Source organism: Aotus nancymaae, unplaced genomic scaffold (genome assembly GCF_030222135.1).
Source record: "Aotus nancymaae isolate 86718 unplaced genomic scaffold, 86718_ANA_hifiasm-v0.15.2.pri h1tg000006l, whole genome shotgun sequence".
NCBI lineage: Eukaryota > Metazoa > Chordata > Mammalia > Primates > Aotidae > Aotus > Aotus nancymaae.
In genome coordinates, this window is record NW_026988417.1 from 7,887,157 (window position 1) to 7,913,074 (window position 25,918).

At 50.7% G+C, this 25,918-nt stretch overlaps 1 protein-coding gene across 6 annotated transcripts in view; it reads right to left on the bottom strand.

Moving 5' to 3' along the window:
* The window catches only part of STK32B (serine/threonine kinase 32B), a 417,401-nt gene that overhangs the window by 21,045 nt on the left and 370,438 nt on the right, over nucleotides 1-25,918 (bottom strand). For all 6 annotated transcript variants that reach the window (XM_064363904.1, XM_012467008.2, XM_064363899.1 and 3 more), the window contains 4 exons: nucleotides 19,124-19,240; nucleotides 16,451-16,576; nucleotides 9,760-9,891; nucleotides 8,544-8,608 (listed from right to left, as the gene is read on the bottom strand). In XM_064363904.1, the coding sequence (XP_064219974.1) occupies nucleotides 8,544-8,608; nucleotides 9,760-9,891; nucleotides 16,451-16,576; nucleotides 19,124-19,240 (440 nt within the window). The remainder of the gene's footprint in view (nucleotides 1-8,543; nucleotides 8,609-9,759; nucleotides 9,892-16,450; nucleotides 16,577-19,123; nucleotides 19,241-25,918) is intronic.

The window sequence follows — 25,918 nt, forward strand, 5'->3', positions numbered from 1 at the left end:
TAAGGCTTTTTCATAAGAAGCCTTAGATTGTTCACAATCACAACATGGCATGGGCTTTGTAATCAGTCAGGTCTGAGTTGGAATCCCAGCTCTGTCTGTCCTTCTCCATGAGTGGGGTCAAAAGGGATTATGGATATTTTGTGGGTAGAGAGTTATATTATACCCTCCTTGTAGGGCAGCTGAGATGCCTACCTGAGATAGGAGATGGAGAGTACTGGTACCAGGAAGGCACTGGGTCTGTTTCCTTTTCTTGCCTCTTTATTTCTCTTTCTCCTCTTCCACGTTTTCCCTAATCACTTATCTTAGATCACTTACAGAAATCTAGCTGTGATAACAGCTAGATTAAGCAATAGAAATCAACTTTAAGGACCCATAAGAGAAGTTACTAGTTGCCCCTGTGTGCTTATTTCAGAACACCTCACTGTACTCTGTATTTTACTGAGTTAGCCGTCCACTGTGGGCTTGCTATGTCCATGCCTGGGCGGCTGGCACTCCCTGCAAGTTCTCCTCCCTGACACGCCCATCCACCTACAGTTATTGTGTTCCACCTGCCCAGAGCTGGGAGCAGAGGGGCCAGGTGAGGAAACTGCCTGCCTTCTCTTTATTACCTTGCCCAGCCCACAGTATCTGTCACTCTCTGTTCTTTCATCTCCTGGACACCATGAACCCTACACTAGCATCTTTATTTTCTGAGTGGAGTGGACTGCCATTATTTTGTCTTTCTAATATTGGGTTTAAACAGGAGCTGGCACCTTTTCATAGACCTTCCCTCCTAGGTCATAGCCATTGGTCTAAGGGAGGTCACCTGGTCCAGGCAGCACCAATCATAGTCCTCCTCCAATGGCCAGATTTGATTGGCCCAGGGAATGGCACCTGGTCCAAGATGGGCCAATCAGAGCCATTCCCTGGGATTGTATTCATTTTCTTCTATTGTAAACCCATCCTTTCCACACAGTGGAAGACATGAGTGTTCAGAGCTCCAGAATCTTCCAGCTCAACCAACAAACCCAAGAAAGTAGATAAAACAGGGAGCTCAGGAAAGGCAAAAGGAGAAAGTTTTTCTGACTTCACATTGAAGTAATCCCAGCTACTTGAAAGACTGAGGCAGGAGAATTGCTTGAACCTGGGAGGTGGAGGTTGCAGTGAACCAAGACTGTGCCACTGCACTCCAGCCTGAGCAACAAGAATAAAATTCCACCTCAAAAAAGAGAAAAGATTGTGAGGATTAATTGGAGATCAAATGTGAATATATATAAAATGCCAAGCATAGTACATGGCATATAACATCTTTTCAATTCACTTACAAATGATAGTATTTTTCCATGTTTTTTTTTCCCCCACATCTTTTATTGGCTGAGATTTGTCAGGATCAGTCACACTTTTGTTTTTGAGATGGAGTGTTGCTCTGTCGCCCAGGCTGGAGTGCAATGGCATGATCTTGGCTCACTGCAACCTCTGCTTTCCAGGTTCAAGCAATTCTCCTGTCTCAGCCTTCGGAGTAGCTGGAACTACAGGTGTGCACTACCACGTTAGGCTAATTTTTGTATTTTTAGTAGAGACGGGGTTTCACCATGTTGGCCTGGCTGTTTAACTCCTGACGTCAAGTAATCCTCCCGCCTCAGGCTCCCAAAGTGCTGGGATTACAGGTGTGAGGCACTGCACTTGGCCAGTCATGCTTTTTAAACCAGGCTACAATTTCCTTGAATTGAGACCTGAGTGAAATTGACATAGGGCTCTAATTCCCGTGCAATGTCTTGATTGTGAGTTTTGTGGCACTATTAAGATTCCGCAGTCTACGCAGCCTTTTAGGTGACCTTCATCTCTGGCTGGAATTTCTCTCGCTGTGTCAGGTCACTGAACTGATTCTCCCTGGTCATTTGAAAGGCATTTTCCCAGAAAACCTGGCTCTGTCTTGCTCAATTGCCTGAGCTCTGCCCTCCTCTCCATCTCATTGGGCAGCAAATCCTCTAGACTTCTGAGGTTCAGAGACACCATTCAGGTCAGAACCGTATTTTCATCAGTTTAGCTGACTGTGAAGCCGGCATGAAAATATCTATGGTTAGAATCTCAAGGAGAGTGGAATCAGAACACAGCTGCAGGTGGCTCCCCCACGGCCAGCACACAGAAGGTGGTCTTCACTGTGAACTGCCTCTTCTATTAAGTTTGGACCACAGTGTTTAATTCAAACACTGGACAGAACCTATATGTGCTGGCCTTAACTTTGGGACTCCTAGAGTTTTGATGTTTGCTAATTCCTAACAATGAGGTTTGTGGGGAAGGGACGAAGTGCAAAGGGTTTTCCTCATTTTGCAGATTAACACAGGGACTAACCTTCCTTTTCTTACTAGTGGGGTTGTTGAAGAGATAAGAGAAATGTTGAAGCACTTTGCAGATGGCACAGACCTTGGTAAAGTTAAAGAGTCATTGATACCTGTTCAGCCCCTTGATAGCACAGATGAGAACTCCGAGGCTCAGAGAGGCTGGGGCTTCACTGGGGTCACAGCACCATGAGCGGCAAGACCAGGACTTGACCCAGGCCCATGGGATTCTGAAGCCTGTGATGAATTGCATCCCTCATGCCTCATTGGCGCTGGCTCACAAGGGCTCCAGGCTGTGTTAAAGGGTCCCTATCATATTGCTGGGATCCTCCAAGGCCAGAGTCCTCCAGGGAGGCCAACATTAATTTTTTTTCTTTTTTTTTGGGATGGGAGTCTCTCTCTGTCTCCCAGGCTGCAGAGCAGTGGCATGATATTGGCTCACTGCAACCTCCACTTCCTGGATTCAAGCAATTCTCCTGACTGGGCCTCCCGAGTAGCTGGGATTACAGGTACGCACCACCACACCTGGCTCATGTTTGTATTTTTACTAGAGATGGGGTTTCACCATGTTGGCCAGGCTGGTCTCAAACTTCTGACCTCAGGAAATCCGTCCACCTGGGCCTCCCAAAGTGCTGGGATTACAGGCGCAAACCACCGCACCTGGCCTTTAAATATCTTTTGACTGTTTACCCTGCTGTGGCCTTAGTCCAGGCACCCTCCATCCGCAGCCAACTGGGGCTGGGGTTTGCTGCTGTTTTGTGGTCTGAGGAGGGGTAAGGAGGATGCACTGTAGTCATGTTAATTTGTATAATCTTGCACCGGAAACGTCTGGGCTCGCCAACAGATGGTGTCTACAGGGAGAGTGGCGATTCCTTGCCCAATATTTAACATACATGGCCAGGGACTATTTTGATTCAGCCTGGGACTCTGGAGCCAGATTGTTTTTATAGAATCCCGGCCCTGCCATCTCTCGTCTGTGTGTCTTCAATTCACTCTGGGCCTGTACTTCCTAACCTGTAAAATGGTGGGGGAATACACTAGCTCAGAAGATGGATTCACAGACTAAATTGCATAGAGCAAAGATCCAATAAAAGGGAGCTCTCATGACCATCTATGCCATGCCTTCCACTGCCCACTGGATGCATTGGAGAGAACCCCCAAGGCCACCCACTTGTGCAAAACACTCCTTCCTGCACATCTGAAAGCTCATGCCACCAGGGTATGAGCTCCATGAGAGCAGGGGCCTTGCTCCCAGCAGTATCCTCTGTACCTGACCCCAGGGAGATGCTGGATAAACATCTGCCAAACATTTGATGAAGCACAGCTAGGAGAAAGAGCCCGGAACCTACCAGATGGGAGATTAGAGTTCAAGTCCTTCTTATTGCAAGACCTTGAGAATACTAATGATATTTCTTCTAGGGAAATGTGATCAGGAAGGCCTAAGGCACTGGCTCTCAGTTGGGGGTGACTTTGCCTGCCAAGGAACATTTGGCAATATCTGGAGACATTTTTGGTTGTCACTCTATGAAGGTGTTACTGGTATCTAGTGGGTAGAGGGCAGAGATTCTATAAATATCCTGCAATGCACAGGATGGCCCTCACAACCCAAAATGATGTCAACAGTCAGTGCCAAGGTTGAGAAACCCTAGATTAAAGGAACATGATCTAAAACCATAAAGTCACAAACAAATGATGGTTATTAGTAGTATTAATAGTATTATTAGGTGCAATAATTAGATGCAATATCAGATTTTTTTAAACGTGATATTTTCAAGGGCTCCCGAGGTAGCTTTTATATGATTTGAAATCTGTTTTTGTTTCCTCAAGAGATAGTAAGGATAGAAAATGCCCCTGAAATTCCTTTCTCATCAGGAGCTTCTTATTCTGCAAAACTTTGTCAAATGCTATTGAAAAGCCCTCTTGGAAAAATCAGCCCTGCTCAGATCTTTGACCAAAAATAGGAGGACGAACTCCTAGTGCATTTCTCAACCCACTGGAAGTCTCAGCCCTGACCAGCTCTGGAAGCAGACGCTCTACCTGGCTCAGTGGCCTTTTGCCAGCTGAGACCATTAGCCAATAATAAGCTGCACTGCCAGAAAATTAGGCAGTGCTAATTTTAATTTTGCTCTCTGTTTAGAAACAAAGGTCCAGAGAGGTTAACCCCAGGGCACCTCCTCCTGTCCCCATGGTGGCCGGTGTGTGTCTGCCTCACTGCACATGCCACACTGTTTGGTAATTGTCCCACTGCAGGTGATGGGCATCCTAAGGATCCAGGTCCTGAAGACTCACTTCTGTGTGAGGCCAAGTCTAGGCTTATGACTGAGCTGTCAAATGACCGAATGCATTTGTCCTGCAGGGCTGACACAGTTGACGCCCTGCCCATGTCCTCTCAGCTCCCACTTGCAGCTTCATGCAGATGATGGCTTCTTTACCACACTAGGAGTTGCAGGAACCATCTCTCTGCCCAAGAGTTTTCTCTAGCTGAAGAAGCATACTTGGCCTATGCAAGAGGAAGCCAGCTGTGTAGGGAAGTTAAAGCCCCCAGAAGAATCCTGCAGCCAGTAGGCTTTTACTAAAACCATGTCTAGCAGGAATGCGTCTTCAAGACAAATTCATTGTAGGATTGCAGATGAATACTAAGGGCAAGGGATCCCGAGCTGGAAGGGTTTGCAGCTTTAGAAACTGTCCCTGAGACTCAACTCAGAACCCACTAGAGGACGCAGCACTTAGACACGCTTGTGTCCTGCAGAAGATTCCAAACTGTCCAGCATCAGAGTGGCTTGCAGGATATGTTAAAATGCAGATCCCCATGCTTACTCCCTCAATTTCTGGTTGGGAAGGAATGGATTTGGGAGCTGTATTGGCTGTATTCGTTTCTCAGGGTGGCCATCACTAAGTACCACCAACTGGGTTGCTTTGAACGACAGAAATATATTCCCCATAGTTCTAGAGGATAGAGTCTGATATCAAGGTGTGGGCAGGGCTGGCTCCGTCTGAGGGCTCTGAGAGAGAGTCCGCTCCAGTCCTTCCTCCCGGCTCTGGATGGCTGCCAACGCTGGGTGCTCCTTGATCGCAGTTGCATCACTGTAATCCTCCCACGGCCTTCTCCCCGGGCCTGCACCTCTTCTCTTGTCAGGACAGACACCAGTCATGTTGGATTAGCTGCCCACCCTACTCCAGTCTGACCTCATCATAACTCATCACATCTGCAACCACCCTATTTCCAAATAAGGTCACATTCTGAAGCAGTGGGGCTCAGGACTTCGACGTATCTTTAAGGGACATCATGCAACCTGCAGCAGGTGAGTCATCTCTAGATGCTAACAGGCCCTCAGGTGATTCTGATTGCACTGTGGCCCGCCTCTGGGATTTATCTTTGCAGCCCCCATCACGCAGGGAGCCTGCACGGCCCTGCACATCCTACAGGAGCAGTCGGTGTCAGGCTGATGGCCAGGTGCAGCGTCTCTAGAAGCTGTCAGGCCCCCAGGCGATTCTTATTGCCCCTCTCCCCCAGGACTGTAGCCCCGGTGAGTGATGTGTGATTTACATTTGCAGCCCCCACCATGCAGGGAGCCTGCAGCCCCCTGCACATTCTGAAGGAGCAGTCCGTGTCAGGCTGATGGCCAGGTCTGTGGAGACTGAAAAAACGCAGAACTACTGGGGACCAGGGACGTGGTCCAGGCGGAGCATGACGACAAGCCCAGCTTGGTGGCTGGCTCCCCCTGACCAGCCCCCGACTCACCACACTGCTCAGGTGGGGAAGAAGGTGCTCGATTTAATTTTCCAGCTACTCAAGTACTAGCCCAGCAGGTGCCTCTAACATGGGATTGCAGAAAGACGTGGAGGCTAAACAGGTCTCACTTTTTTCTTGGTTTAAAGGAAAAATGCTTGGTTTGGGGCAATCATGCATCGTGAATCAATTGCTCATAGGCATTTTTTACTGCTGAGAAACTGCAGCAGGGAGGGCTGTGGGTAGATGGAGCATGGCTCTTCCCACGAGATGAGGCGGGCATGGGGTCGGCTGATGCTCACACAGCATCTTGGGGGACACACACAGCCAAGCCCTCTCACCTGGGCGCCTTTATGTGACAGTAAGGCTGAACACCTGCTGTGACAGGAAGCCTATCAGCCACGAGGGCCACGGAGGAAGCATTTAGGTGAGCAGAGACAGGATGAAGAAGCAGGAACCGCAGCTCAGACCCCAGCCAACAGCTTCCCCAACGGCCATGCTCTCCCTGGCTCCCCACTGTCAGAAACACATGACTTCTGTCCTGTTTCTTTATATTGCCGACTCCTGTAAACTATGCCAGCCTCACTTCCAATTCCTGATGACAAATCCACAGGCCGACTACATTTCCCTCATCCATTCACATTTCCAGGTGAGAAAGAAAACATCTACTCGGATGAAGCTCCTATATGGTGGAGTTTCTGCTAAAAGCAGCCAGATGCAACTCCTAAATGACACAGGGAAGGATGTCTCATTCTCATTTCCTTTTAAAAGGAAGAATCCAAATTGAAGCACGTTCTGGCACACAGCAAAAGGTGAAATGCGACTGCTGTCTGCTTGGGTTCCGCACAGCTTAGCTTTTCACAGGCTCACGTTTGCCAGCAGCTGCTCTCATGGCCCATACACAAAGAATGAAGGCTGCCTGAGCCCGAGATCCCTGATGCTCTTCGAGCAGAAGTTCCTGGGTCTGGGTTTCTAAGACTGGGGGAGGGGCATGAGCCTCAGAGCAGGCAGGACTGCAGGGACATTGGGATAAACTCTGAAACCACTCATGACGTCAGCCCCCACCCTCCCCAAGTCTGATGGGCTGTGGTTGCAGACGCCATTCCTGTGCTGTTGGCCGGAGCTGGGAGACCCCAGCACGAGGTCCCCTAGCAGACGAGGCTTGCTGCCCAAGCCTGGTGTGTGTGTCTGTGCTGATCTGGGCACCCACTGGCCCTCAGAGCTCTAGCCACCCAGGATCAGTGACAGGCTGCTGCCTCCTTTGCCTCCCCAGCGTCGACTGGGACTGGGGGCCCTGTCCTGCTCACCGGCTCACGGCTGGAACCCAAACACTCATCCCTGCCCATCCCTCACCTCTCCCCACTCTTCACACTCTGGTAATCCAAGCCTCCTAACCTGCGTCGGCCACGCCATCTTCCATCTCTGTGCACTGTTCCCACTCCAGGAATGCCATGTCTTCCCCTACATGTCCCTTAGGATGCGGCCCCACACCGCACCTACAGAACTTCCCCAACCACCCAGGCTGAGCCAGGTGTCTGCTGTGACATGCACTGCCCTGGGCTGCCCTTGGCCTTAGCACGTGTCTCCTGTGCTGCTATGATCTGCTGAAAGACAAAACAGCTGAATACGGGGGTTACATAAGGGCCAGCAATCAATGAATTTTTGAGTCGATGAGTATCTGACTCTCCTGGAGGGCAGAAAGCATCTCTGATTTGCCTCTACCAACCCAAAGCCTGGCTCAGTGTGGGTCAAATGGGGCTCACTGGCTGCCCCTGCTGGAGCCCCAGCTCTGACAAGTCAGCCACAGCCACAAATCCCCTAGATATTATCATTGACTGGAACCGAGCCTGAGGTGTCTGCCTGCTTTGCTGACCAGGCCCTCAGAAGACAGTCCCATGGCCAGGGCACACCCCACCTAGACCCTCCCAGACTCTGTGTCTCTTTTCCCATCGAGGGCTGCTGAGGTTCCAGCATCCCCCACCCACCTTACCCAAGTAAATATTAATAAGAACCCCTTCCATACCAGCTGCTGTGAGACAACAGCCTCATTTAACTCTCACAGCCCTGAGTGTTAAGGAAGCCTCTCCACTGTGCTGACGCTGATGAGGCTCAGGCAGGGTAAGGTCATTCTGCCGCGGCAGAGCCAGGACTTGGCTCCAGGCAACTTTACCCTAGGGCCCTTACTCCTCATCACAGGGAGCCCGCCTCTCCGCCTGTGTTCCTGTGTGCCTGCTTAGGGCTGCTGTGGCCTCCCCATTCTCATGAGATCTCCCAGAGACTGGCTCAGGCCACACAGCAGAGGCAGGATTAGAACACAGCCCTGTCCAATGCAAAATCCAGGAGTTTCATCCCCACCAGGGCCCTGTCTCTCACCCCAGTGATACCTTCCCTTTCGTTGTCAAGGCTGGTTTGGGGGGCAGAGACTGTGATTCTGCCAAGGGGACCTTGGATCACTTAGGATGGGCCTTGCCCAAGGGTATAGATAAAGGACTTACTTCTCTCTGTTGAATATGATGAATTCCTTCCGGACGGTCTCCAAACACTGCTGCAGGTGTCCATTCTGTCAAAGAGCACAGAGAGGTGACTAAATGACAAAGCATGGTCCAGGGAGACACGGGAATGGAGCATCGGAGGACAGCAGATTGTTCTAGATGGAAACCTCAGATGCTTGGGACCGGGACAAGATAAGCTAAGTGTCTGGGACAGGCCCTGACTGCTGGGTGGCTGTGTCCAAGGGTAGCCTGGGGGACAAAGATGCTGTTCTCCATTTTAAGCCATTAAATTGAACTGAAAAGCCATAAGAGAATGGAACATGGGTTGAAATTCATGAGCTTGTTTTCCTGACCACTTAAGGCCCACGTAACAGGCATGGAAACTAGAAATTCACAACCATCATGCCAGGGGTAAAACTTTTTCTAGACTTTTATAGTGGAGAGGGGTGTTATGTGTTGAATTGTGTCCTCTGAAAGGTACCTTGAGTCCCTAGCACTTATAAATATGACCTTATTTGTAAACAGAACCTTTGCAGATGTCATCCAGTTGCGATGAAGCCACAGTGAATTAGGTAGGCCCTAAGCCCGATGACTGAGGTACTTATGTAAAGTCCATGTGAAGACACAAAGAATGAGGCCATGTGGCAAAGGAGGGAGACACTGGATCCATGCAGCTGTGAGCCAGTGAAGGTCAAGGGGGCTGGCTGCCAGCAAGGCCCGGGGAGCCAAGGGCGGCCCCTCCCTTACAGCCTTTGGAGAGACCCCGACTGTGCAGAGACCTTCATTCTGCACTTCTGGTCTTTAGAACTGTGAGAGAACAAATGTGGGTTGTCTTAAGCCACCCAGCTTGTGGTAGCCCCAGGAAATGAATACAGAGTGCCCAGGACCCACAGAAGTCATCGTGTAGCCCTGGGGACTTCCGTGGTACAAAATCTTTCTCCAGGGTGCAGCGAGACTGCTGAGTCCCTCCCCATGCCGTGCCTTAGAGCTACACAAGCTTCCTGCTGTAGGAATAGCACTCGAGGAATGCCAGGAGTGTAACTGCCTTACTCCACTCTTTCCCCAAACTTGTTTGACGGTGGCATTTTATTTACCGCAAAATACGGTAATTGGAAGGGAGAAGTGAAACGTGCCCTTTTTGCTAAAAAGTATCCCGGCTCAATCATTTCCCTGTGAGCCCAGGATTTCTCTCCTGGAACGGCTCCCACGCAGCACTCACCAGCAGGCAGCTGTCCTTCGTGCCGTCCCTGGATCTGTTCTTTGCCAACCGCTTCTTCTTTTTGTGAAGTGGCTTGGATTCTAGAATCATTTCTTCAAGTTCAAATGTGGGATCACAGTTCAACCTCCCTTTCTAAAGGGGAGTAGAAAAGAAAACATGGTCTGTCTGTGTTCCACCCATCACTGAATTTTCGTTCATTCATTCAACAGGTAATGATTCATTACCACTGTGGGATACACGGGTTACCTTTGTGTCTGTTTTCTGATGATGAAAAGCAACATGTTCTCACTGTATACATCATTTATTTGCACACATGGTCCCCCTGGGGCAACTCCATTCCTGTTAACATCCAGGTATTTCCTTAGGGCCCTTTCTATGCCTGTTTTTTAAATATAAGGTCGAGTTCAGTTTTGAAATACGATTTTTTTCACTTACTATTTTATTCTATGCACATTGTCCTGTCATTACTATCTTTTTTTTTACAAAAATCATTCTAAAGAACTTAAAAATACGATTTCAGCTGAAAATCTGCCCAACTTCCTGCCCTGGTTCCCTGCTCCCCCTGCAGCTGGAGTCAGCTGACCCTCAGGCCTGGCCCTGCTCCTGGCCAGGGGCTCCTCTCGCCTTGGTCAGGAGGAATTTTGGTCTCCCTGACTTCCGGGCCTTAGACCCCAGAATCCTGGTAGCCACTTTCATTCTGGAGCTCTAGCTCAGGAACGTCACTGTGTTACCTGTGGGCTGATGGAGTGGAGTCTTCTGTCCTTTGCCCCTTGCTTTCTCAGTCCTAGAGGCTGGGCCTCATCCTTTCTGTTGTGATCTGCTGTGGGCCCTCTTTGGGTTCCCGGTGCCGATGGCCTCTCCCTTCCCTTGCCTGGCACTGGGTTTTGCCCATCATCACCAGCTTCTGGAACTCAACTATAATCCTCTTCCCTGAGTTCACACATCTGTCCTCCAGAAGTTGCCCTCCCCTAAGGAGAAAGTCAGGCCCAGGTCTCTCCTGAGGTCTTTTACCTGCCATTAATTAATTAATTAATTCATAAAATGCAGGCTCTGCCCTGTTTTACCTGCCACTCATTCATTCATTCATTCATTCACAAAAATGCAGGCTCTGGATCTAGACCATCTGAATTCAAGGTCTGTCAATTTCTCACTGGGAAATCTTGGGCAAGTTACCTAACCTTGCTGAGAATGCCATTCACAGGATCCACTGCCCAGGACTGGTGTGAAGCTGACATAAGGTACACAGTTATCAGAACTATGCCAGGTACACAGAGCATGCTCAATCCTACTGGCCATCATCATTCCTTCATTCACATAACAAGCAGACACTTAGGCCTTCTAGTGCCTTCTATTGTCACCCATTGTTCTGGGGTCTGGCTCAGGCAGAGGCCAGCCAACACTCCTGGGCCCCACCCTCTGAAGCTGCCAGCGGGATGGGAGGTGCACTGTGACAGAGTGTTCTGACTACTGATGTATCCCTAGGCACCCGTGCAGTGTTTCGGGAGAGACTGAGGCCTGCTCTGTGCAGGGAGGTGGTGGCTCTGGCTGGGAATGCCCCAGAGGAGGCTAAGCTTGGGCTTGTCTTTCATTCAGAAGGTGACATAATGTGCATGTCCCCTGCAAATTTCATGTTGAGATGTAATTCCCAGTTTGGCTTGGTGGGAGGTGTGTGGTTCATGGGGGCGGATCCTTCATGGCTTAGTGCTGTCCTCACAATAGTGAGTGAGCTCTCATGAGAGATCTGGTGGTGTCAGAGTGTGGCACCTCCACACCCACTGTGTTCCCGCTCCCGCCATGTGACACACCTGTTCCTGCTTCACTTTCTGCCCTGATTGGAAGCTCCCTGAGACCTCCCCCTCCCCAGGAGCCAAGCAGATGCAGGTGCTATGCCTCCTGTACAGTCTGCAGGACTGTAAGCCAATTAAGCCTCTCTTCTTTATAAATTACTCAGCCTCAGTTATTCCTTTATAACAGTGCAAGAGTGGCCTAATACAGAAGGCTCTTGCTGAGACTTGCAACTGGGCCAGTCCTTGCTTTATGCGGTCTGGAAGGAGGAGTAGGAGGCTGCCTTGCGGACAAGGAGAGGAAGGGATCCCCAGAAGAGGAAGTGGCCCGTGCATAGGTTCCAGCTAGAAGACAGCACAGCCAGAGGGCGGCTACGTGGGGCCCTGTAAGTGAGTGTGTGGTGGGGGCTCGTGTGTGTGTGTTTGTATGGGAGTGTGCATGTGTGTGAAGCTGTGTGTGTGTGAGTGTATATGTGAATGCATGTGTTTGTGTATGGTGAGTGTATGTGTGTGAGACATATACATCAAGTGTGAGGGCAAGTGTGCATATGCATGTGTACGGGAATGAGTATGCATGTGTGTTTGTGTGTGTGCAGGAGAGGGGCTGGGGAGAAGCAGCAGGCCAGCGGGCTTCAAAGGCAGGCACCTGCCAACAGGCTCATGCACACAATATGGCGAAGCCACGGGCTGGCCCCAGGTGCCCCCCAGGGCATCCTAGCACACAGCCTCGGGGGAAGGCTCAGACGCCAGGGGGAAGCGTTAATTAGGCAATCTGTGCCTGACGTGCAGGACTGCATCGAGATTCCTTCGTCACTCTCACCCTGAGTTTGGCAGATCAGAGCCCGTGGAGAAGGCGGGTACATTTCTCTGGACTGTCCAAAATGTGCGTTCGGAAGGAAGTCAGCTAGGGAAACGCGCACAGAGCTGAGGCTTTGGAAGCCTCTGGGCACTACTCCGCAGTTCTGTGAGGGTCCTGGTTTCTCATCTGACCTGTGAAGAACTGGGGTGCAGCCATCTAAGGTCACAGAGATGGCAGAGAGGACCCAAACCTCCACTCCCGGCTCAGCAGAACCGGCAGGTCTCCCTCCGAGGGGCCAGCTCCGTGCTGATTTTCTATGTCTTTGTAGGTTTACTGGCTTATGGTTCCACAAAACCCTAGCCGGTGGTTGTCAACTGGGGATGACTTTATCCACAGGGGATGCTTGGCAATGTCTGGAGACATTTTTTGGTGGTCACAACAGAGGGGAGACTACTGGCATCTTATGGGTAGAGTCCTGGGGTGCTGGTAAACACCCTACAAGGCGCAGGGCAGCCCCTATCCCGAAGAATGATCCCTCCCCAAAGGTCTGTCCACAGTGGAGGCTCCCCATTGTTGTCTGCAGCTCCCTGGCAGCTGGCCCTGGGGTTGTTTTCTTCCCAGGGGTTCAGCTCCTGTGCAGTACAGTGCTGGTGGATGCAGGTGCTCGGTGGACACAGAATGGTGACAGTGAGGTCTGCGCTTTCACCCAAAGCTGACTTTCTCACTGGCCAGTGGAATAGGGTGGGAAATGGGATGGAGACTGCCTGCCCCCAGCATTGAGACTTTGGCCCCACAGCTGGCCCTGCTGACCCCAAGACACACCTGCCCACCCACAGACACACAGGCACACATGTAGGTACACATAGACACACACACAGATACACAGGCACACACGCAGGTACACACACATGCAGACATACATAGGTACACACAGACACAGATACACAGGCGCACAGACACAAAAACACAGGCACACACACAGGTACACACACACACAGACATACATAGGTACACACAGATATACACACACAGATACACAAGCACACAGAAAAACAGAGGCACACACACACAGATGCACAGGCACACACACACGTAGGTACACACACACAGACATACATAGGTACACACAGATACACACAGACACACATAGATACACAGGCACACAGACAAAAAAACACAGGCACACACGCAGGTACACACACATGCAGACATACATAGGTACACACAGATGCAGATATACAGGCACACAGACACAAAAACACAGGCACACACACAGGTACACACACACACAGACATACATAGGTACACACAGACATACACACACAGATACACAGGCACACAGAAAAACAGAGGCACACACACACAGATGCACAGGCACACACACATGTAGGTACACACACAGACATACATAGGTACACACAGATACACACAGACACACATAGATACACAGGCACACAGACACAAAAACACAGGCACACACACACAGATGCACAGGCACACACATAGGTACACACACACAGACATACATAGGTACATACAGAGACACACATAGATACACAGGCACACAGACACAAAAACACAGGCACACACACACAGATGCACAGGCACACACGTAGGTACACACACACAGACATACATAGGTACACAGAGACACACATAGATACACAGGCACACAGACACAAAAACACAGGCACACACACACAGATGCACATACATAGGTACATACAGACACAGATACACAGGCACACAGACACAAAAACACAGGCACACACGCAGGTACACACACATGCAGACATACATAGGTACACACAGACACAGATACACAGGCACACAGACACAAAAACACAGGCACACACACAGGTACACACACAGACATACATAGGTACACACAGATACACACACACAGATACACAGGCACACAGACAGAAAAACAGGCACACACACGTAGGTACACACATACAGACATACATAGGTACACACAGATACACACACACACATACATAGGTACACACAGAGACACACATAGATACACAGGCACACAGACACAAAAACACAGGCACACACACAGGTACATACACAGACATACATAGTACACAAAGACACACACAGATACACAGGCACACAGGCACAAAAACAGGCACACACACACAAATGCAGACACACACACAGGCATGCACACAGACACAGACATACAAACACAGGTACACACAAATGCACTGGCATGCACACACAGACACACTTCCATACAGACACACATAGAAACACACAGCTCACACAGAGCTCCCAGTTGGCCAAGTGAAACCCTAAAACAATTATATTGGGAGAACAGCAGAGAGCCCTACCTAAACAGCTGCTCTGTGCTAAGCCTGCCCTGGACTCTGTCCCCATGGCCTATCTGTTTCCACAGGAGTCCGAGGGATGCTGAAGAGCCAGGGAGCCTTCTGAACTCAGAGGCAGCACCATGTCCACCCTGAAGTCAAGGAAGCCTTCCAGCCGGGCAGAGTCCCTGAGGTCAGGCAGGCCTGGACAGGTAGAGGAGGTCTAGGCAGCGGGAATGGCCTGGAAGACAGGGACGCAGCACTGTGCAACCTGCCATTACGCAGCCTGTCTGGAGCGCTACCTGGGAGGGAAGCAGGGAGAAAGGTGGGCTCAGGAGAGCAGGGCCGGCCCTGGACAGGGTGTGCTGGCTAAGCAGGCGGGGATGCAGCGCTGCTCACGGGGAAAGGACAGGAACAGACTAGCGTCAGCCAGGCTTGGCTTTGGTTGGATTCACTAGTGAGCCCTGGGCAGGCCGAGGGGAGGGTCTGTGTTCAGAAACGTGCATGTGCGCTGCTAACACTGTGTAGAGGGCCTGGAAGCCTGGCACTCTTGAAGAAGCTGATGTGGGGAAACATTATTTTTGCACCAAAAGGAGCGACATAAGTCTTTAAAATGATCTGACATGAACACCAGCCGGGGACATCTGAGGCTCCCCAGGAACCAGCCTCATGGCCCCAAAAACTCTTTTGCCTTCCTCTCTGGAGTCTCCACCTCCATTCAGATAATACGGGGCTGGAACAGGCAATGACTGTGACCAATCTTGTGGTGTCTTTTCTGCTCACACACTGCTACCGGGCAGAGCCATGGCAGGTGAGCGGGTGGGGTGTGCTCTCCTAGGTCACACAGGGCAGAGGCGGCTGAGCTGGAATGTCACCTGGGACTTCCGTCCCAAATGTCACTATTTCTCAGGCGCTCTCTGTAATTCCCTCCAGGAGAAACGCCACTGCTCTGCAGGAAGGGGCCACAGGAGGCTTCCAGACAGGTCCAAACTTTCAGCATCTCTCCTGGAGGACCCAGGAGCCTCCAGCTCATGCCAGAACCTTCCTTTAAAATATAAATCCAATGCTTTCGCTTCCCTGCCTTAAACACTCCAGTTTCTGGTGGACAACACTTAAAACCTTTACTGTGGCCTCTGGAAGCCTATTTCGTGTGGCACGTGTTCCCTCCCAGCCCCATTTCCTATTATTTTCCCTCTGGTTTATTCCATCAAATGCTATACAATTGTTCTTTGAAATCCAGGCTCTGCTGCCTTCAAGAGTGTGATCTTGGTGATCCCTTTGCCTGGAGGGTTCAGTGCTCATCCCGGCAATCCTGCTTTCCTCACTTCATCTCTAGGTCTCCGCCGACTCTCCTAAAAGAGGCCCCTGCCTCTGCCCCTCCCACCCCACCTCTCCCTCCCTCTTCTGAGCTTGTGAAACAAGTGCTGATGGCCCTGTGAGGGTAGGTCATTGCCTGTCTTTCTCTACTTGGCAGTCAGCTCCATGGAGGCAGAAGAATAGATCAGCCTGCTACCCCAATGCCTGGACCTGAGCACATGGGGGTGCCATTCGGTGACAGAGAGGAGTCTCCATTCCAAAGGACCCGCCATAAGGAGGGAAGCTGCACAGCTGGGACCTTGGAAATCAGGCCCAAATTCACCCCAAATTCCCGCAGGACATAATAAGCCCTTGGTGCTCAGGTGGCCATGGCCAGCAGAGGGCTCACTGGCCAGCTGCCAAAGTCTTGCTCTGCACCAAGGCGGGGACCCTGCAGAGGGGTGGCGTGACATCAGGGGGGACCTTCCACTCACATTGGGCACAAAGCCGGGCATCAGCGCCTTCTCGAACACTGCGTCCCAGTTCATGTCTGCCAAGTAGGGCACGCTCTGTATGTCACGAAGGCTGGACAGGCGGCACTCAGGATCCTTGGTCAGGAGCTGCAGTCAGAGGGCAAATGTGTTTCTGTGAACTGGGCATCCCTCAAGGTTAGAGGGGACTCTGAAGGAGGGGTCTCGGGGCAATGAATGTGCCTCTGCTCTCCATGCTCGACTGATGTTGTGCCCTGTCTGGGTCGCTGCTGTGGGAAACGCCATCTGCACTCATCTCTTTATAGTCAGGGATAAACTGAGAGGTGAGGCTGCTTTTGCAAGGTCATCCAGTGAGGGACTGTTGGGGCAGGGACCACACAGTCAGCCCCCATGTTCCTTTCTGGGACTGGAATCTGCAGCAGGCTGCCTCTCTGATGTCTGCAGAAGCATCCAATTACAAATAGAATTAGCTGCCTCGTCTTGGGATTTCCAACTTGGTAATGGGAAGTAGCAAACTTGTAATAACATTTATTGTAATAAAATGTATCCCCGGACAGCTATGAGGTGACCTCTGTGACCTAATGAAGTGGTCTTATTTGCAGCCAAGGGGACACTTTTTAGCTTCTCTTCTAATTGAGTTTTAGCTAATGAGGAGTGATGTGGCATAAGAACAGCCGGAGACCATGACCTGGCATCCCAGTGAGGCTCCCAACTTCCCAAAACCCTGTAGCTTATCTACTGAAAAAGCACAGGGGCCAAGAATGAAAAGACAGAGTCCTGGCCCTCGGACTGTCATTTAACAGCTGTGACCTTGGGTGAGCTGCTGGGTGCCCTGGGCTCACTGCCTGCTCCTGAAAGCAGGAGGAATAATGAGACTCCTCCATTTCCAGCTCATGGAAGGATGAGACTACGCCCATTGAGTGGCTGGAGTCACACCCCACAAGGGATAGCTAGCAGGGGTTGCATCTGCTGGCCATGGCTGACACTCTTTAGGGACTGTCCCAAAACAATGAGTGCCAACTTAAACAGGTTCCACTCAAATGTCCTCTGGAAGTTCACTGTTCAGGGCAGCTGTTCTGAAAACATGCTGATGCCCAGACCCGAGGGCCAGATTCTGAGTCACTTGGGTGGGCTGGGAGGTGCAGGCATTGGTGGTATGTAAGGCTTCCAGATGGTTCCCATGAGCAGTCAGGGTTAAGCGCCACTGACTTATAAGAACCAGGTGATGGGATGTGAGGGCGATCTGGCTGCGACACCTGGCACCGATCACTGAGGTTGATGTGGCTGATCTGGCTGGCTAGGCAGGTGTCCCCTTCCTCCCTCACGGCTCCACATGCATCCCTCTGAAAGCTGTGCCCCCGGTCAAAGAAGACGACCAATCCCCAGTAGAGGAGGACCCGTCTTCGGTCAAGGGTCTATGAGTAGCTGTGTTCCCCTGCTAGAGCCTCCAAGCAAGCTCTCAAGAACCAGGTGGTGGATTTCCTTTAAAGTAATTTGACTAATTCGTAATTCAACAAGTCATTATAGCCATGTAGGGATTAAAAGCTGGGACCTGGAGTTAGAAGGGTTTGGATTCAAATCCCACTCTGCCTTTTAATAGCTCTGTGGCATTTATTGAATGATTTGCTTTCCTACGCCTTGGCTTTCTCATCTCTGGTACTGGGATAATGACACTTCCCTGGTCACAGGGCTTGGGAGGAGTAAGGGAGAAGAGCCGTCACATTGCCCAGAACACAGGACCTTTAAACATGATTGGGTGCCAACCTCATGGAGGACTCGTGGAGGATGTGAAGGGAGCCTTGAAGGCAGGGCAACAAGATCGCCTGCCCATGCTGGACGGGAGTGCCCATCAGAACCACCTGGAGAGCTCATGGGGACACAGACACTGGGGCCCACTCCAGCCATCTGATTCAGGTCTGGCTGGAGCCTGAAGATGTGCATTTCCAACAGGCTCCCACATGACGCTGATGCTGGCTGGTCCTGGGCCCGTATTTTGAGAACCACTGCTTTATTCTAATAACAACAGTTCTGCAGAAAGTCAGGGAAAAACCCAATTTTTTTCTTTTCTTTTTTTTGAGATGGAGTTTTGCTCTTGTTTCCCAGGCTGCAGTGCACTGGCATGATCTAGGCTCGCTGCAACTTCCATCTCCTGGGTTCAAGCGATTCTCCTGCCTCAGCCTCCCGAGTAGCTGGGATCATAGGTATGTACCACCATACCTGGCTAATTTTGTATTTTTAGTAGAAAGGGGGGGTTTCTCCATGTTGGTCAGGGTGGTCTCGAACTTCCGTCCTCAGGTGATCCACCCTCCTCGGCCTCCCAAAGTGTTGGGATTACAGGTGTGAGCTACCGTGCCTGGCCGAGATACCCAATTTCCTAAAGGGCATTGAGTGAAAAGCCCATGTGCATTAAGTATTTCCATTTATTAGACGCTCGCAGCAGAGTGACAAGAGCCTGGGGGCTTGCTGTCACAGCCTTCACTGTCCTCTGAGGCTTGCTGATCTGCACACACCCCCATAATCATGCTTATTCCACAGCACTCGGCATTTGAGCGCAGCCGACTTGATCATTTCCACCTCTGAGGTGCCACTTATATTCTTACCCTTCATTTGCGGATATGGCTGTTTCTATACTCACTGTAGTTCCCTGGCTGGGGAGGCTGGCAGCTGCCCCCTTACCTTCTTCAGCAGGGCCACCATCCCCTTGCACCACGTGGAGGAGTAGTGGACACGCTCCACCTTGAACATGTTGAGGATTTCATCAATGGGCGTGGCCGAGTGGATTTCGTATGGCCTCTGCAACCACAGGACGACAGCCAGAATCAGAGGGGGCATCAGAAGGCACAGTCCATGCAATTTAAGATTGTGTGATTATGAGGAGCTGTTTATTCTTCCCCTGGGTGCTTCTCTTTTATGGCAGAGCAGGTGGCCCGAACCCATGTGCCCACAGTAACCAGGCCCAGGGGCCAGTGCAGGAGCTGGCAGGTGGCTGCTGCTCCTGTGACCATAGGAGGTTAGGGGTGACTCACAGCCCATAAGTGGCAGAGGCAGGATTCACTCTCAGCAGCTTAACACCAGAGTCCCTGCTCCAGTCACAGTCTTGGGGGCTGACTCTTGCTGTCCACCAGGCACCCAGGGACACCTCCAGTCATAGCCTCCACCTGCTGCCGGGCCTTGGCCATCACTGTCCCTGTCCTGGCTGAACTGCCCCATGGGGTGGACAGGGCTGAGATGGCCAGTGTCTGGCTGTGGCTGGGCTGACGGATGGGAGGACACCAGCCTCGTCCCCTGCCTTCTCGCCTGCCCTCCCTTTCCCATGGTAAGGATGTGTACGCTCTGCTCTCCCCCAGTTTCCAAACTTGGTAGGAAATGAAGCCTCCTGACCATGTTTCTCAACATTCCCATGTGCAGTTTCTTGCTTCTAAGACCCTCTCAAAGCTCGGGAACTTTCTTGACTGTAATGCTGGGGACAAGGCTTGGAGTGCTTCTGAGCAGCAGTGCACTCCTGATCCCCGCTTCCCGTGCCCCAACCCCCATGAAAGAACATCTCTCCCTGACCCTCTCCGGCTGAACTGTAGTCCAAGATGTTTTCAGGTTTGTATCATGGCCACAAGCCTTGGAACTACAAGAGCAATAGGGTCCCTGGCACGTGTGGTGCAACAAACAAACTGATCCCGGAGAAGTCTGAGCCGTGAATCCACGATAATACATATGAAGTTGACTGCTATTAATACATGCCAGTAAAATTATTGCTGTCTGTCTCCTCCACGAAGCTGTGGGCTGCTCAAAGGGGGGATTTTGACCATGTTCATTTCTCTGTCATCGAGCAGGGTCCCAAAGCACGGCAACAGAGAAGGTCTCAGTCCCTCTGCAGGTGCTGAGCCAACACTGACCCTGAGTCAGATGCCATACTGGGATCCCACTGCCACCCTGGGTCCCGGGGTTTAGGGCTTCCAGGTAGACACTGTGAAAAATCACTCACTTGCACTGGTTGCACCTTGAGTTCTTGTTTCAGAAAAGTTCCAAGAAGAAGCCCAGCCCTGGCGAAACAAAAACTGGTAGGACCCGGAGATGCCTGAGTTGGAAACTAACTCCCTTTATCACCATGGTGAAAAGCCCGCTCGGGGGGGAGCTGACTTCCTGTGCATGCGGCGTATGTAGAAGCATGATCTGCTTGCTCTGCCCTTACTGGCCACCCTCCTAGGTTGTGGTCACTGAACTGTCACCCACCACGTGATCAAACCCACACGTCGTGTGGGTAACACTGTGGCACTTAGGGCGCTGGCTCTGGCCTTGTGGAACCACAATTCCCACAGCACTGCTGCAGATGGAAGGTGCCAGCCCAAAGGGGTGAGGGTTCCTGATCCCTGGGAGGGCTACAGTTCCCTGGCGTGAAGGGGCACCTTTATCTTCACCAAACAGGGGGCCCTGGAGAAGATATCAGCCCTGAGGCGTGCGCCTGTGCCGCCTCAGATGTGCCCACCCAGAGGGAGCTTTTTTCCTGACTGGCACATTCTCTCTTATCTGTTAATTGAATGAGGACCTGTCAGTTTCATCATATAATAGGCAGAGCAAAACCAAAACCCAGGGCTCTCTAGAAAGGCTAATTAACTTGATACACTACCATTTTAAAAATCTTTCTTCAAACATTTTTTTAATCTAATGGGAAGTGGTTACATCCACGAATGAGTATTTTCTGCCCGCCGTTGCGCGTGAGATCCCTTTGCACTTCGCCAGAAACAATGACCATAATTAGCGTGATGAGAGCTGATCTGAACTGAAAATGGCCCTTAGGTGACACAAAGCTCATAGAATCTTTATGAGCTGGTGACTGTTAACATGATCATGTCACAGAACACAACACAGAGCCAGGACATCCTGGAGCTGGGCACTGAGGTGAGAGGACAGGCAGTGTGAGTCACCAAGGCTCGCCTCTGACCGTTACTGCTACAGGGAAAACTGTGTCCCTCAAATTAATACACTGAAGTCCTAGCCTGTAGGCCCTCAGAATGTGGACTTATTGGGACATAGGCTCTTTATAGAAGTAATGCAATTGACATAAGGTCATTAGAGTCGGTCCTAATTCAACTTGTCCTGGGTCCTTATAAAAAGGGGACGTTAAGGCACAGAGAGACACACAGAGGAAAGACGAAGTGAAGAAGACAGCCATTCACAACCCAAGGAGAGAGGCGTGAACAGGTCCTTCCCTCAGCCTCAGGAAGGACAAAGCCTGCCAACCATGTCATCTGGGACTTCGGGCCTACAGCACTGTGAGAGGATGATTTCTGTTTAGGACACCCAGTGTTTGGATCTTAGTTAAGGCTGTCACAGGTAATGAACAGCAGCCTTCACTGTCCACACACAGAGCTCTCACTGGAGGTGGCCGACTTTGACTCTACTCCTGTGATGAACGGGTGCCCTCTGTGGATGGGGTCGGTGTCAACAGGACAGACATGGTCCCTCTGCACTGAGCTCACTGTCTTGGAGGCAGACAGGCAATAAAGAGAGGTCAGGGGTGGAATGAGTGCTGGGGAGGGAACCTGTGGGGCTGCTGGGCATGTTTAGGGGAGGGGAGTTCTCTATCATCTCCACTGGGGCAGGGGCAAGAGACCCAGGGCTCAGGGCCACCACCGGGAGATGAGCTGGGGCTGAGTTCAGTTTTAGACTTTTTTTTTTTTTGAGACAGTTTCACTCTTGTTGCCCAGGCTGGAGGGCAAGGCACCATCTCAGCTCACTGCAAACTCCGCCTCCTGCGTTCAAGCGATTCTCCTGCTTCAGCCTCCCGAGTAGCTGGGATTACAGGCACATGCACCACGCCTGGCAAGTTTTTGTATTTTTAGTAGAGATGGGGGTTTCACCATGTTGGCCAGGCTGGTCTCGAACTCCTGACCACAGGTGATCCATCCGCCTCAGCCTCCCAAAGTGCTGGGATTACAGACGTAAGCCACTGTGCCCGGTCATTTTGCACTGTTTAGAATTGCTTCTTCCCATCTTTTTTGCCTTTCAATAAACAGTCCTGCTCAACACAGTCCCACTCCTATCCTGAAAGCCCAGCTGCGGGAGGTGCAAAGACCCCGGCTGATGATGTAATCACCTCATTCCTCATTTCAAAAGTCAGGAAACTGAGGCTGGGAGATGAAAAGAGACTTCCCCAATGTCCCCTATTCTCATCCCCTGCTCTTTCTGCAGGGCCACCAGAGACCGAGAATCCAAGCACCCAGCTAGAACATCAGCCAGAAAAAAATGTAAGGGGTTTCTTATCATTTACATTGAATTCTCTATTTCCTTCTTGGTCGCTTCAAGGTGCTCATCAATTCTGCTTTTCCATTGGACCTCCACGTTGAGCTCCTCTCTCTTACATCTCTGCAATTCTCTCTCCTTCTAGAGGCAACCGGACCAATTACAAAAACAATGATGATAATAATAACTCCAGTACACCAGGAAGCCAGTGCCGGAAATACATTCAGACATGAGTTTGGAACATGATGACTAAAACAAGTTCCTCAGGTTCAGCCCTCATCTGCTTGGGTGTTTGTAGAGAAATGTACGTCCTTTTACAAGATGATCAGCAAATATTAAGATCAATATCCTGTCTGCTGGTACTGATGCCGGGTTCTCACTTGCTGGCCTTGAGATGTGTTGCCTCAGAACACCAGGTGCTATTTATAAGGTAAAGTAATTCCATGTACTGCTGGTAAAAGCGATTTTAGCAGTGGGACATTGGATATACTCATTATGGAGTGCAGGTGTGTCTCTATTCCAGGAAACTCAGTTTACAAAAAAAAAAAAAAAAAAAAACTGCCAATTTACCAAAAAATAGAAGACAGAGGAAAAGAATTGCCGGACGCCTGTCATTTTAACTGCTAAAGTCGAGCTGGGCCTTGGAGACCATCTAATCCAATGTTTTTTTCCCCCAATCTTTTTATCCAAAATTCCAAACACAGAACAGATGAAAGTGAAGAACAGTTCCTTAGGCAATTTAAACCTCCAAAGCCCGAAGAAACACTTTTCCCCCCTCTGGAACTGCTGAATCATCTCTGCGGGGTCCTAGAGTCTGGGAAGCACAGCCGGAAACCACTGAAAAATTCGCCAAGGTCCTTCCCCCTCCTTTGAATGGAGATCTCAGACTCCATTACCTCCCGGGCTTGTGACTCCTGGCACAGTGCTCTACTCGCCCCCTTGGTGAGGCTGACACACCTACGTGATCCTGTTTCTCCAGGTTCAGCCCACCCACCCCTTGTACATCCGGCAGTACTCAGTGCTACACCCTCACCTCTAGGGGGAGCTCCGAGCACCCTCCCTCTGCTCTTTGGCCTCTCTGCACCCTTAATCGTCTCTGTCTACCTATTCCCAAGGAGAAGTGCTGACTGGGGTCAAAGGCAAGGGTAACACCAGATCAGGAAGGAGGCTGGTAGGTGAGCAAAGAGGGTAAAGTCCTCATGTCCCCATGGCATGGGTACCAAGAAGCACAGAGTGTGGATGGGAACCTATCTCTGCTCATGAAGCCCACAGGCCTTACTCGCTAATGGTCAGCAAGCAGATGTGATCCAGCCTCTGCTCTCAGCCCCCATCTCTAGTGCTTGAAAGGTGCTAAGGTGGGAAGGATGCAGGCTTTCCAGCAGGTCCTCCCAGGGTAGAAGTCCTAGGGGGACGTGAAAGGGGCGAGGGCCGCTGAAAGCCCAATCTGTGGGGGTGCAATGCAATGTGCTAATGGCCTCACGTGCAGGATCTGGCTTAGTTATTCTACGGCTGTGGTTCCCAACCAGGGACAACTGTCCCCCAAGGGATATCTGGCAACATTTGGAGTCATTTTGGGTTGTCAGAACTGGGTGGGGAGTTCTGCTGGCATCTAATGTTGGAGGCCAGTGATATTGCTGAACATCCTGCAATGCACAGGGCAGCCCTGCACCGCAAAGAATTATCGGCCTCAGATGTCCACAGTGTCCAGGTGGAGAAACCTGTGCCACGGGCCTGTACCACTATTCTCCCCATTCTATAGATGAGACACAGGCTCACTGGAGATCACTGACAGTCTAGTTGGCGAGGTCAGGATTTGAACCCAGACACATGGTTCTATGTATAATATGGCCACTGTGCTGTCACTTCCCTGCTTAGGTTCCATGGATGGCACCACGCTACCTAAAGAGTAAAGCCAACTGCCTCCAGCTGGCCTCAGGTCCTTTAAAGACTGTCCCCTCACTGTCCTGACAGGTGGTTAGGCCAAAATGTGTGTTGAATCAGCCTTAGCTTTCAATTCTCTTTCTGTGCCCACACTATTCCTTCCAACCATTCAAATATGACTGACTTCAATGTCTCCGCCCTCTCAAATTCTCCTCTGCTCCTCTAAACCTAAGTCAGCAGAACTTTACCTGCATCTCCCGGTCTTGTGCAATCATCACTGTGTGTATATTTATTTATTAGTGCAATAATCAGCCCGTCTCCTGTGTGCCAGATGCTGCCTATACCCTGAGCACATTTTCTCATGTAATCCCACAGTGACCCTGCAGGTGGGCCTGATAAGCCTTCTTTTATGAATGAGGAAGCTGGGGCTCAGCTGAGTTAAGTGACTTAGCCCAAAGCACAGCACCAAGAAGAAGCACAGAGTGTGGATGGGAACCCATCTCTGCTCATGAAGCCCATAGACCTTACTGGCTAATGGTCAGCAAGCAGTTGTGATCAAGCCTCTGCTCTCAGTGCCTGCCTCTAGTGCTTGAAAGGTGCTAAACTGGGAAGGACACAGGCTTTTCAGCAGGTCCTCCCTGGGTAGAAGTCCTAGGGGGACGTTTCCTGAGTGCCAACCATTCATCAGTCATGGAGCTGGGTAAGTAACATAATCAGAATCATTTAATTCTCAAAGCAATCCTATTGGGTAGATATAATTACTAATTTCTTCTTGTTAACACAAAAGGATTGTGAACATTCAGCCTTGCTTAGGATCCCAGATGGGGCACCCGGTAGAGCCAGGGTTTGAACCTGTGAGATTCCTCTAAGATTATTTTCCTCTATTATAAGGAAGCAGCTTTTGACTGAGTAAGGGGAAAAAATTTCTAGCCATTAGAGCTGTCCAAGAGTGAAAAAGATTCTTTCTGGAGGTATGGCACTCTCTGGATCCTGAGGATAATCAATGAACAGAGGGGTGCTCACCTGTCAGAGAGACTTGGAGGTTTGCTGAGACAATGGCTGGCTAAAGATCTGTCCATCTCTTCTCTGTGGATGTGGTCAGAGGAAGGGAGATCTCATATCTCTTTCCATAGTGTTCTCTGGAGAGGCGGTAGTCAGAGTGCCAGGGTGACTGAGGCACCAAAAGGAATTTTGACGAGTGGCACTTACTTGGGCCTTTTCCTTTCCCTCAGCAGGCCTGCCAGGGTTAAGAGCTAAGGTTCTAGTTTGGTTCAGAGAGAAGTTGTATCCTACTTATGTCTCTTGTCCAGCCTACAAGCTCCAACCCAAAGCACAGGGTTCTCTGCATCCGTG